Source organism: Anabrus simplex, chromosome 6, assembly GCF_040414725.1.
Source record: "Anabrus simplex isolate iqAnaSimp1 chromosome 6, ASM4041472v1, whole genome shotgun sequence".
In the NCBI taxonomy this organism is placed as follows: domain Eukaryota; kingdom Metazoa; phylum Arthropoda; class Insecta; order Orthoptera; family Tettigoniidae; genus Anabrus; species Anabrus simplex.
Genome location: NC_090270.1, coordinates 169,040,503 through 169,055,056, shown reverse-complemented (window position 1 = coordinate 169,055,056; position 14,554 = coordinate 169,040,503). Strand labels below are relative to the sequence as shown.

General features: G+C 37.2%; 1 protein-coding gene across 3 annotated transcripts in view; it reads right to left on the bottom strand.

The window, feature by feature from the left end:
* Positions 1–14,554, bottom strand: part of Hel89B (histone acetyltransferase 1) — a 570,925-nt gene that overhangs the window by 475,091 nt on the left and 81,280 nt on the right. For all 3 annotated transcript variants that reach the window (XM_067150030.2, XM_067150029.2, XM_067150032.2), the window contains exons 6-7: positions 13,038–13,289; positions 47–205 (exon numbers count right to left, since the gene is read on the bottom strand). In XM_067150030.2, the coding sequence (XP_067006131.2) occupies positions 47–205; positions 13,038–13,289 (411 nt within the window). The remainder of the gene's footprint in view (positions 1–46; positions 206–13,037; positions 13,290–14,554) is intronic.

Genomic DNA, 14,554 nt, shown 5'->3' with positions numbered 1-14,554 from the left:
GGAAGGAAAAGAGGGGCATGATATTTCTGGTCCCTCTGTATCTTACCTCTTGTTTTGGAATATCAGCAGCTTTCCCTGCTCCTTTGCCATGCGTACGAATAACCTCCCGAAGTGCTGTAGATGCTCCATGCCGTATTTCCCAGCTTGGACTGAATAAATCATGACACAACTGGTCACAAAACCCTTCAAATGGCCAATCTACTGCCTGAAACATAACAAGAGACAATGAATGAAATGTTGCCCATGAATCACCACCAAGCCAAGAAAAGGACCAGCATATTAAACACACAATCAACAGAACAACGAAAGTCACTTTTCCTTCATATTTCCACTTCCAGTGTAAGTATATCTGCCTTTCTTGGACATTTATGTGGGTTAAAATTTGAAAATAAGTGCTTACATTTAATGACTTTCAGTCCATCAGTCAGCAGCAATTCCCAAACATTCATATCGTCCTTGGAAAGGCAAAATATCGTAAGTGAAAAATTTTGAATTTTTACAAGAGATGATATAAATGATTAGTGAGTCGAATACTTACAGTTTACGTAATTTCGGTTTTTATTCTACTCCAGAAATGAATGTTTCACTTTATTGTCAGAGGCCTATATTAGGTTACGTATTTATTCAATCATAGCGAAAAGGAACCTAGTTTCAAGTTATGAATGTCGCTTACGATTGTTTGCCGATCGTTGTCAAGTGCACTGTTTAACAAAGTGGTCCTCGTATGATAGGTTTTGTAGCACTTACAATATTTTGGAGGGATTGGTTTGAAGGAATGTAAGGTGTGAGAATAACAGGAGATTTTCTTAAATGATTGTTTTAAGAAATGTAGATAAAAAACAACAGGGAAACTGATTTACTACACTACAATAAGAAAATCAAAGTAGAAATTACACTGATTATAGTATAATATTTAGAAAGGGACATTTGTATCAGTCCTCCTCATCTGTTTGTGCTAATAGATCACTGGGTTTGGAGTTGTAAGTAATGTTTATATACTAGTCTTGGGTTGTCTGCTGGATATCACCCATCAGTCATCAGAGGTACACTCAATTTCTGCAGAAACTCACTCACAAATTTATTCACAAGATAACTACTGTCATGTCATGGCGTGTGGCCTCTGGGGAGGTGTGGTGCAGCTTTTTCACCGTATAAGCTACCGTCCATTATTTCTAATCTTCTTCCAGTTGAAGCCTAACTGTTTTACAATACTTCTCAAACTGATACAACTTTCTTGGAAGCCAATCCTCTCTCCTGGCACTGGTCGTAATTTAGATAAGAATGTAAAATTCATGGATTGTGTGTTGAATTCTTAAAAACCCGTTACACGCTTTTCCCTTTCTGTGTTTTTCCAGTGTACCAAATGTTCTTCAGTCTCATGCTGTCTCTGTTTTTCTAATTAATTTTCTATTTGTTTAACATCACACCAACACAGTGAAGGTTTCTGGTAATGGAGGGATGGGAAAGGGTTAAGATTGGGAAAGTAGCGGCTGTGCCCTTAATTAAGCATTTGAGCATTTGCCTGGTGTGCAAATGGGAAACCACGGAAAATCATCTTCAGGGTTGCGACAGTGGGATTTGAACCACTACCTCCCAGATGCAAGCTCACAACTGGACGACTATAAAATCATGGCCAACTTGCTCAGTTAAAATTTTCTTGACCGTCCTCTTGAACACTTTTTTAACATCTGCTATTTTTTGTTTTACTTTCAACAACTCCCTTATATACTGTTCTTGCATTTTATTCTTTCTGTCCTCAGCTTCCTTATTCATAAAACTATGAACACTGAACAATTTCTCGCATTTGTCCTCTTGTTATCGCAAACTTCAGTTTTTCAGCGGCATAATTCACTTTGTGCATGAACGGTAGGAATGTGTACTGTCAATGAACCGATTTGTTTAGCTAATGACCGTACTTGCTCAGTCAAGTCTTTCACAAAAAGCAGCCCCTTCTCTTCTTTCCTTCCTGCCACTCTTCTGCATTTCACAAGTATGCTGTCAATCAACATGTGATAGGTCCACCAACAGGCTTTGCCTTATGTTTCAAGTGCCAAATTGATTCGAGGCAAATATAAAACGTGTACTATAGCAATGACCAACAACAATCACGAAAAATGAAACTAGTGCAACTCACGCTCCCTTCAGAATTAAAACTAGTCACTTCCGATGATGCGTATGCAAATTACAAGATGTAATGACTGGTGCTTATGTTACTGATGGTGGTTACGATTTTTAAAAATTTACGTTGTTTTTACTTTTTATATTCATTTGACGATAACGATACTTTGCCCATATGCAGCGGAGTTTGACAGACGTATAAACATCATAACACAAATTGACAAAAATGTCGCTTACGATGCTCTGCCTTTCCAGGGATGATATGCACGATCATAGAGAGAATGAAATTTATTATTCAACACACTCATAAACTAAGGGCTGCTGATCAATAACTAATTGCTTCCGAAATGCATGGCAAATGGCTAGTTACTCAGGAAGGATAACGCCATACAATGATCACAATAATAATTATTAAATTAATGTTGTAAGGTCCACCATTTTTAATACTATATTATGCAATATTATTGAATTACATTACTAAACTAGGGACTAGTTTCGGCCTTGGCTGGCCATCTTCAGCCTTAATGTAATACAGCTAATAACTAAACAAATGTAAAAACACACAACTGACATAAAAACAAAAGTACAAACACACATGGCTCGAAATTCACAGTCACAGTAATGCAATTAATTAATTTACATATTTAACCTTCTTCAGAAAACCCAAGATACACTACACTGAGCACTTCTGTAGTGTCAAATGATGAATTAACAAATGTAAATTTTCATAATAAATATAACAGACAAGTAACAATAACAATATAAATAAAAACCGTCCCAACCAACAGGACGTCCATGTTCATAGCCAAGACATCAGTCAAGATGGTGGTTAGATCACTTCACAATGACTTCTCTTTTAAGAGATTATTTACACCCCTCTGGAATATACTTTTACTTGATGCTATATCAAGGTCTTGTCTTTTCATCATCATCATCATCATCATCATTCTTCTTGTCCAATTTGATCTTGGATTGGATTGTAGATCACTGACCTCCATCTCTGCCTGTATTTTCACCATTCTCCATCAAAGATGTCTTGAAAGTTTATGACTACCTTTCTTAGGTCTTGGTCAATATATTCCTTCCATCGTTTCCTGGGTCTAACGCTAGGTCTTTTCCTTCCAACCTCCAGTTCAAGCAATAACTTCAGGATCCTTGCTGTTCCCATTCTTTCCACGTGCCCATACCACATTAGTCTCAACTGTCCTACTCTCAGCCCCTTTCCACATACAACTAGAGTTTCTCGTTTTACTGTATTTCTTATTCGATCCTGTCTTATCTTGGCCGGCTTACTTCAAAAGAATGTAATCTCACTTGTCTGGATTTTACTTTCCTCTGCTTTGATCATTACCCAAGTTGCAGCTCTACGTTTCAAGACTGGTAGAATGTATTTCTAGTATATATGAATTCTTTACAACATATTGGCACTTTCTTACTCCATAACTGTCCTCTCACACACTGGTAAAACCCTTCAGCTAACTGCACACTTCTGCTTATCTCCTGTATCATTTTTCCACCTTCCAATATCGCACTCCCAAGGTACTGAAATGTTCTTACTACCTCTAGTGGATCCCCCTGAACTGCTACACTTCCTCTTCCATTCCTTGATCAACTTGTAAAAATGACAGTTTTGCTCTTTTTCTTGTTATTAATTCTCCATTCAATCACTTCATCAACAAATAATCACATATTTTAGTGTTCCTCCCCAGTCTTCTTTTTTTTTAATTTCCTTGAGGATTTCATCCATGATGAATAGCAAAGGTGATAGTACACTCCCTTTTCATAGTCCCGTTCTAACTTCAATATTTTCATTAATGCTTAATACATCGCACAGTAGGCTACTCATCATCATCATCATCATCAATGTGCCACTCCAGTCGCCCGGGTGTAGTTAACAAGCCTCCTCCACTCCTTTCTGCCCCTCCACTTTTCCTGATCCATTACTTCCGCCAAATCCAATCCAGCTTCTCTAATGTCCTTCCAAATCTGATCTATCCACCTTCTTCTCGGTCTTCCAACTGGTCTCTTTCCCTTAACTTCTCTTTCCAATTTCCTTCTTGCTACCTGTTCCTTCCCGACGCTTTTTACATGTCCAAACCATCTCAGTCTTGCTTTCTGTATCTTCCGTACTAACGGTTCTATCTCTTCTTGTCTTTTTAACCGATGTTCTTAAAAATTTCATTTCTACTGCTTGGATCTTACTATGTTTTCCCTTATTAGTTACCAGTGTTTCCTGTCTGTATGTTACAATTGGTAAGAAATACTGTTTATATAATGTTAATTTCGTTCTCTTGAGTACTTTGTCATCCCAGAAAAGCTCTCTGAGTTGATGATAAAATGTTGTACCTTTACTTAGTCTGTTATTAATTTCAGGGTTGATATCATTAACTTCCATTTTTTTAAATGTTATTTGTTCGGGGCATTGACCCATGTAGATCTTTTTCCCCTATTACTTCCATTAATAATGCTACCCAGATATGTAAACTGTTCTACATTCTCTAACCGTTCTCCATCTATGTTCACTTGGCTTCTCTTTTTCTCTTTTCCACAGTGCATGACTACAGTTTTCTTTTTACTAATTACCACTCCAAACTCCTTCAGATTTTCATTCCAAATGTCCAGTCTCCTTTGTACTTCCTTTTCTCCCTTTCCCCAAATCACCACATCTGCAAATACCAAAGCACTCACTTCATCACTACTGATACTCTGTTTTACATGTTTTATGATTTCATCCATCAATATAATAAACAATTATGGCGACAGTGCACTTCCTTGCTTGAGACGATTTTTTTTTGTATAAAATGTTTCAAAGTCACCACTCCCCACTTGTACACTGCTTTTATTCTCATCGTTCAACATTTTTATCTTGTTAATTAATTGTTCATTAATGTTTTTGGTACATTCCTTTTCAGTACGCATTCCCATACATGTTTCTCTTAACTGTATCATAAGCTTTTTCCAAATCCAAAAATACAAATATGATTTCCTTGTTCCTTTACAGATGTTTTTCCATTATCGTTCACACTGTAAATATCAAGTCTATTGTTGATCTATTTGGTCTAAAGCCATATTGTTCTTCCTCTAAAAGTGTTTCTATTACATCCCTCAGTCTTTTGTCTATGACTTTCTCCGTTATTATCTGTACTAATTTCTCTAAATCTAAACAGTGTTCTCACCAATTGAAATGTTTTAATATGTTATTATTCATCACTAAAAATAATGCCACATAAGGTAACCTCTAATTCATAATTACATTTACACTCTAACATGCATCAAAACGATTATAATAATAACAACAACAGCAAAACCTCGTTAATATGTTTCTGCAGGGGACAAGGAAAAAGACTGTATTAAGCAAGGAAACGTACTACTGAATATATGAATAAGAACTATCCCGCGGGGATATGGTAACACTAGATGCGATTTTATCCGACGTAAGGGCATTTTACATTGTGTATCCCCGGGTACAGTGAAAACTGTATCTAGACCTACCATTTTTAAAGATCAGATGAAATTATTAGAAGGTGTGAAAAACACGAGAGAACAAATATGAAAACTTTTTCAACTGGGGTTATAAAATAACAATAGTGCACTGAAAGGGAGAAAAACACCACACAACAAATATGAAAACATGTGCACAGGGGCTAATAAAAATATCGAAGTAGATCACACTCTTTCTAAAACAAATGTTAGTAATAGCCTTTTATTTTGGACCAGTGGGTTATTAAACATTATTTTCTGGTCACACTCTTGGACAATGAATCGGAGGTTACGGTACAATCAACCGTGTGCGACTGCCAGGAATGACACTCGCCGCCATTCTGAATCCAACAAAACTTCTACCAACCCCAGTGATCGAGACGAAACTTGAAGGTGCGAGTTTCAACATTTGTGACCTCTCCGCGCTTGTAGATGCGGATGCCAGTCCACTTTCTGACAGATTTTTAATATTGTCTTCAAGGAATTTCACAACCTTTTCCCTATCCATAAGTAGGCTATCTCAAGACAAATATGTACCACGCTAATCAACATCACATGATTATGTTCCTAATCCAGATTTAGGCTTCGGCCTCAGTGCAAGCACCGAGCGGAGCGTTGCGTTGTGGCAGCGTAGATGAAACTCAAACCTGCGTTAGCAAATGCATGTGGCCATAGTGAGAGTGGCGCGTCAGTTTGGAGGGAAAGCCGGTTCAAGGACAACGCTACCCGTCGCTAGCCGCTCACTCCCGTTTGAGATTTCAACTGCGCCGCTCACAATTACTGTTAGTGAATTAACAAGAGAAGAGAAGGTAGTGATAATTTCTCAATTTCTAACCCAAACTTTCCTATGGAATGACACAGAGAACTTTGAAAACCTATCAATGACAAGGGACGCCTGGAAAGAGATTGGAACGATTTTAAATGTATCAGATAAATTCAGTTTAAAATCAAACACGATTATGGACATAAATAATATTGCGTTTAGTACATATTATTATTATTGTATGTCCTATTATTAGTTTAATTAATATTATTATCCTTTGTAATATATTGCCGGGATGAAAAGTTGTGTTCCTGCATAACATCTGAAAGTTGGCGACTTGCTTCCGTAGTCGCACGTTAAGTATGTTTAGTAAGAAGTCAAAAGTTTGGATGGAGATACAAGTATATTCAAAAAATCTTATCAGGAAATCAATTCAGTTCTCCACACAGATGATGAAATTCTCCATACATTTAACGTTATTTATTTACTGGAAGACGACGAAATTCTCTGCTAATCCTATGTTGAATTCTTCTTCTTTTCAGATAAGAATTTTCTAAAAGCAAACACAAAAGAGAAAACTTTGAAACTGCCATTATCTAATCACCACGTGCAGGGGACACGCCGCAACATTTACTGACTCTCACCAGATGTCCACACAGACGTTCTCTCCTCCCCACTCTTCAACTTTTCTAAAGCGGCAACGCTCCGCTCGCCACCTGCGCTGTGGCCGAAGCCTTAGGCTATCATGCGACACTTCACTGTACCACTCAACATAAAATAAATTTTTAACTTGTGAATGGAATGTGAAATACAAGCAAAAATAGGCTCACCATATTACTCAGCAATCTTGCTGCTAACCAGCAAGCAAAAACATTCCTGAGGCTAACAGCTTGTTCCCCAAAGGTACAACTTATCCTGTGAAGTTCAGGAATTCAAGCCCCTATCCCATAATCAAGAAACTGTGGCAACAGGTCTGACCCAAGTTGGAAATCATGTTTCTTTCACAAGGGGTGACAAATAACATTTTCAGGGCTAGGAAAAATGTGATCGTACTAAGCAATAATTGCAAAAATTCACGATGTGGTAAGTGGTGTATTTTTATATCGATTTAATACGATGAGAATCGGGACTTTGAATTTACGACATCCTAAGTGGAGAAACATGTTAATGAGGAACGCACTAACAAGGTTTCACTGTATAACTACACAGCATTTCTGCAATAAACAAAAGTTATTGCCTTTCACCTTCCTCTCAACCTCTAAATAGCAAAACAAGATCACAGCAACATTTCACACTATCGTATTTTTGTTAAGTGCTTAATTGATCCCACAGGAGCCTACTCAGATGCAAAATGTCTGGAATGTGGGTTACGTTATTTTTACCTGAACTAATTCAGGAATTAAGGCAGTGTTCACCACTCGAGATGTTTTAGTTGGTTATTATTAATCAACAAGGCCACATTCTGATGACATGTCATCTTTCAGTGCATCTCAGACATTGCTAACTTATATACAAATCATGTTCATGGCCCCCAAATTACAGAAATACACTTTTATTTAGTCATATTTTCATCATTTTGGAAAGTATTTTATTTTTAGGACATGTTTTCGCTTTTCTGTCATTCCTTAGTCATTTTTAAATGTTTATTTTTTCTTATTGGTGATTTAAGTATTTATCCATCTATTACATCATCTACATACTAAATAGTTAACTTGAATATTCATCTTCGATTATCTTTATAGGAATGTAATTTTTCTTTTCAGAACATTTCTCTTTATGAACTACACGGTGTCAAAACAACTACAACCTACATATATTGGCACATTTTATTTCTAAGGAAAATTGAGATTTTTGTAAGACTGAAATATTCTAATGTAAAAATTACAAAAAAGTATAAATTGTGAATATTGTGCATACATATAAACATTTCTTTTGTCTGCCTTCATAGTGTAATAGTAATTATTAGCTGCCGGCCTCAAGGACCTGGGTTCGATTTCTGGCACTGCCAGAAATTTAAGACTGGTAGGAAGGGTGGTGTGTGGTTAAATAGGTACATGCAGCTCACCTGCACCACCTCAGGGCAAGGATACGAGTTTACGTAATTGTTTTCTTTAAGAATTTGCTATTTGTTTTATTCGCACAGACACAGATGGGTCTTATGGTGATGATGGGACAGGAAATGCCTAGGAGTGGGAAGGAAGCGGCCATGGCCTTTATTAAGGTACAGCCCCAGCATTTGCCTTGTGTGAAAATGGGAAACCACAGAAAACCATCTTCAGGGCTGCAGACAGTGGGGTTCGAACCCACTATCTCCCGGATGCAAGCTCACAGCTGCGCGACCCTAACCGCATGGCCAACTCGCCCGGATTAAGTATTTGCTTAATCGCACCAACACAGATAGGTCTTCCCTAGCATTTGCCTGATGTGAAAATGGGAAACCACGGAAAACTATCTTCAGGGCTGCTGACAGTGTGATTCAAACCCACTGTCTCCCGATTGCAAGCTGACAGCTACATGCCCCAAACCATGCAGTCATTCACTTGGTACAAGTTTACTTACTAATTTGTTTTTTAATAATAAATGGCCTGTGTTCTTAGGTCAGTTCACTCTTTGTTAGCTTTGAGGACATTATGTGAGAATTTTGAGTCATTTTATAGATAATGTAGCATTTTTAGGTCAACAAAATCCAGATCCTGTTTATCAACAAAAATAATCTCATACAAGGCACTCTTTTAATTAATTTCTGCACTTTTATTCAAAACCATTAGCATTAATATGCATTTACTCGCTAATAGACATCAAGGCAAACATAATACAACCAAGTAACACTCCACAATCCCCCCCACCAGCAATCTTTGCTGAAAAGAGTTATTGCCACTGCCTTCCCCTCACTCCCCTACAGAGCAAACCTCAACTGGAGCAAGGGAATTGGCTTCAGTCCAAACATAATCAGCAGAAGTAATGGAGAGTTAGCAACTTAAGTAGAGAAAACTCTCCCAAGTTACAAACATGACAGTGGAGGATTTCTGCATTCATAATTTTGTCTCACTTGTTCATAACATCACTAATTCATAATCATTGACAAGTTTACACAACATAAAGAATACTGTACATATAATCTGAGGATGTTCTTGTAGAACGAAATGTGTCATTTTTTATTTTTTTGTTTTCATTTGCAGGTATGTTTTGGTATTACATGTGTTATAATTAGTGTTTCAACAGTATGAAAAAGTCGTATTAACTGGGTCGAAACTGAAACAAATATGGCTTCCTTCTTAACAAAATAAGTTCCAATCCTCCTCTGTCTCCTACTTTGGTCCGAAGTTTATAGGTGCATTTGCTATACATATCTCCTATCATCTGGGATCAATTTATATGGGATCTTTTTTTTTCCTCCAGGGCCAACCAAATCCCATCTCTGGTAATATAATCATGCACTTTCTTCAAGTCAATAAAGGTCAGAATTTGATCTTTGTTGTATTTCCAGTATTTTTCCACAATTTGTCACACTGCAAATATCATGTTCACTGTTATCTTCCACTCCTAAAGTCATGTTGTTCCTCTTTTCAGTTGGTGTTCCAACCAGTGGCCTTAATAATTGTTCTACAGTTCTTTCGAACACTTTCATTACATGCAGTGCCAGGGCGATTCCTCTGTAGTTTCCACAACTTCTCCAGTTTTCTTTCTTAAATATAGGGACAATATATCTCTTTTCCCTATTTTATGGGATTTTCTCCTATCAACACTTAACGAATACAAATTCCCTACCTCCCAGCAGGTCAAATCATTTCTATTTTAAATTCGTCTAGAGGATTTCCCATTTCCGATATAACTTTCTCCACCATTTTAGTGTCTTGAGAAGAAAACAGTAGGTGGACACTAAATGGTCAACAATGTCAACACCACCCATGTGATTTGTATAGCTGACTATAACATTGGGCTTTTCCACAACTTCTTCCCTTTGGTTTCCCTTTATTTTCTCCTGACAGTCTCTGATGATGATGATGTGCTCCATGTGCTGAGCATAGTCACTACACATTTGTCACGCCAGGCCAAAATTAGCACGTTCTCATTATTACGGTATGCCACCTTCTCACCTCTCTTCAGCTTTGGCTTCTTCATTTAGAAGGAACATATTTCCTTGTTAAGCATCAGTGTCCCAGTGAGGTGACAGTTTACACTAAGAAGTTTGGTGGCTAGTATTGGGCTAGTGTAAAAGCGGTCTGTGAAAATGTGGTAAACAGTTACATCAGCCCACACTTCTCTCAGGTTCTTGTAGAGATGAAGCACAATTCTAGAGGTAAAGGGACGGTCAGGTTTGATAAGGCTTTTAGTTGTCAATATTCCGTGGTAAGGCACAATGGACACAATGTATCCACAAAGAGAGTCCACCAAAATATTCACACGGAGCCCCCACTTAGTTGGTTTTTTGGGGTTGTAGGTTATAAAAGATATTCATCCCTTGAAACCAGCAACAGATTCGTCAACTGACGTTTGGCCCAGGTATGAAATATTCCCTACATTTACTGTCAACATATTTTAGAAAATTACTGACTTTCTGAGTTCTGGTTCTAAGGCTGGTACCTTGATTTTGAGTGTTTTCTAAATGGAGCATACAAAATATTTGTAAAAAATGTTTTGTAGTGAAAATTTCACAGAAGAAAGAAAAATAACATAAATAACTGAAGTGGAATAATGCAGCTAGGAGGAACCTGAGGTCCTCTAGTTTTCTGACCTGATGAATAACTTAGTCTAGGAGGCTCATTATCATGAAATGTTACATTCCGGTAAACACTACTGTCGTTTGCATTCCCATTTGTATGTGCGGAAGTATTTTCAGCATCTCTGTTACTCAAATTACCAACACTGACCTGATAAGCATCATCACTGCCGTGTGCCATATCTCCTCCTCCACCCCAGCCCATTAACTTTGCGCGTCTTCTTGCTTTTGTAGCAGTCACTGGAACTTCCTCTTCTGAATCTTCAGAAATAGCATATGATGGTCCGGGATCATTCCGTGCTTTTTTACACAGAGGTTCAGTCGCTGAAATTTCACTTGCAATGCTGGAGTTCACGACACCTTCATCTTCATTTGACATTTCTCTAAACTCTTTGTCTAATTCAAATAAATAATCATCGTCACTGCTGTCTAAATAAACGTGCATACGTATTTCTTCTTCATTCATATTTGCCGCTTTTATATGGCAAATTCAACAATTCGCATTCACAGATAAACACTCCTCGTACAATATGTATGCTCCAATACTCAACGGCTTACTTTGTGCACAAAAATTTGCTCTACAAAATCCAGGGATATCCATCGACCTTAATCAGGTCAAAGAACTTCAATAAATAACTTCTCAAGTATAACAAAACATAATGTCAAGGTGACCTCGACGTTAGACCGGAAAAGGTTAAAGTGTTCAACATGAAATTTGCATAAAGTGTACGAAACAAGATGCTTTGTTATCATCGTGTACCAGGAAAATAAGTAATTGCTTTAAATGTTACAACTGGCAATACAGTACAAAATACAAGGCATTTATCATTTTCAGGGGCTTAACATGTTAAACTCTCCCTAGAACAATTAGGCAGCAGAATTATGCCGAATACTACGCCACAACTACCGTATTTACACTAATAATACCCGCATATTTTTTATAAAAAATTGAAGCACGAAATTGGGGTGTGAGTTTATTTGAGTCAATGTTGGCATTTTTTTTTCAAAATCAGCCTTCCTAAAGTTCGGGTGCGGGGATTATTCAGTGACGGGTATTATTCGCGTAAATATGGTATATCACTTCTGTAGCAAAATATCATGTTTTTATAAACTTAAACAAAAGAAAATACGCTAGATAAAAGTAACATCTCTTCAAATAACCACGGTGATACGAAAGTACACAAATACACACACACACTTAACAAAATACTGTGTCAAACCTTATGCCACAGCCTACGTGGCTGCATGTTAGAACCATTATGTAGACCAAACCAGGTAAATGAACCATGTCATTAATAGGTGTACACAGCCCTGAGTGAGTAACATGAGGAAGTACAAACTGACTGAGGGGAAGGGACTTGTGCCCATGGCCGCAGGTATTTCTAGCACGAGCACTGCACTTATGGCGGGCAAGGTTTAGGGTATCGGGTTATTTATCGCCACCAAACTCTCAGCATTGAGACGCTGGCTGTATGGCCTACTCCATTACCGTAGCAGGGTACTAAGATCTTGACCAGACTATACTCTTGTCTGTTATTTTTATTAATACTTCAATATCTCACAGTATATCAATCGTCCATTTTTCTAAACCTGAAGTTCTGCCACACTTCTTATTAAGATAAATAATGTTATTTTAAATTAGGAAAAATGTTCCTTAAAATAAAAACAAAAATTAGATATCTTGTGAAAATGTGATGATTTTTGAAACACACAAAGCGAGTAATTCCTACAAAAATATCTAGAATACAATTTTAGTGCATACAGTAAAAAATTTTTTAGATATATAATAAAAGATTTCATTATTCAGAACAGGTGTTCATACATGTAAACGTTTCAATAATATTAATTTGAAATGCTAATTGAATAGTTGCATTCAATCATTCATTTTTTATGGCTGTGAACTGAGGGTGAATACTGACGTTTAAAAAGTATAACACAGAGGAAACCTTTGCATACCTCTCCACTCCAAGAACCTGTACTGTCTGGGACACTCTCGGAATTATACACGCCACTTTCTTCCTGTTTAATATCTTCTATCTTAATCTTCTTTCTGTCAGGCTCCTCCCCTACCCCACTTTCTTCTCCCGTTTCCCTGGACCGTTGCTTGAGGACTGCTTGACGAGCTTTGCGGCGAGCTCGATTCATTTCTCGAGAACTCAGGCCTCCACCCTGAGTCACTTCTTGTTGTACGAGCTCGCCAATTGATTTCTAAAAAAAATAGATTTTTGTTACATTTGAAAATTGAAAAGAGAATTAATTTCTTTTTTTTAATCCAAAAAAAAAAAGAAAATGAAGGATTTTGCATTGTTTCCTTAGAACAAGGGCATGTAATAAACGTTCATCCTTTTTCACTGGTCTTTGGTGATATAAAAATTAATTAAATTAAGAAAGATAATGAGGAAGATACTGGGGCCAGTCAAGGAAGGTGACAGTTACAGAAGACGGCCTAACCAAGAGCTCTTAGTTGATGGAAGTGGATAAAGATCTACAGGAACTGGGAATAACAGAAGGAAACTTAAAGGATCGGACAACACTCAGGAAGATACTTAAACATAAGGAGTTCCAGGACAGACTACCAACGAAGAAGACTGGCACCCTTTGGACAAAGGAGAGGAAGGAACAACACAGCCTGAGGATGCGCAACTACTGGGCAAACATTAAAGCCCATTCCAAAATGTAATAGTTGAATGTCGTGGTCCTTAGCTGGCCTATACGAAACAAGAAGAAAGAAACTACAAACAGAATGTCCTTATTTTTACAGTATTACTCATGTTACTGTGGAAGAAACTTACAGTGTGTTTTGGTGGTAAGTCCCATATTTGAATATATTATAATTTCATGTCCATGACAGTATTCACATATCAAGTGCACTGGAACAATGCACAAACTAATGGAGTTTACATAAGTCTGTGTTTGTTATCGGCAGATGGCACTGTTGGAATGCCATCATTATTTTTCACTTCTAGTAGCTTTCCTCACTCCCACTGTCAGTTATCTACAGAGCAGCCCATTTTTACTGTGAAGAAATACTGGCTTACCAAATCCATTACTGACACACAAAGGGCTTACTGCCACAAATATGGTGTTAGTGATGGTCCTGACCAGAATACAACTGTAAAGATCAATTCACAAAGGAAAAATTAAGTATATCCTCCTAATTCAATACATCATATAATTCCATCATTAGATGGAGTAATCAGATTCAAAAACATTTCAACTCGTTCAAGCCATCTTCAGTGAAAAAAAGAGGGGAGGGGGTAAAGTAATTTACGTAATACAAGCTAAAATCGTGCCAAAAAACATAATGAAGGAACAAATAAAACAAAAGAGAGACATGACGGAAATAAAAACAGCACAATATACAATATTTACATCATCATATGGAGCAATAAACTACTCACTGCGATCAAATTCAGTGAAAAAAAGGGGTTAATACAAAACATAATTGAATCTAAAAACTGTGTTAACCTTAG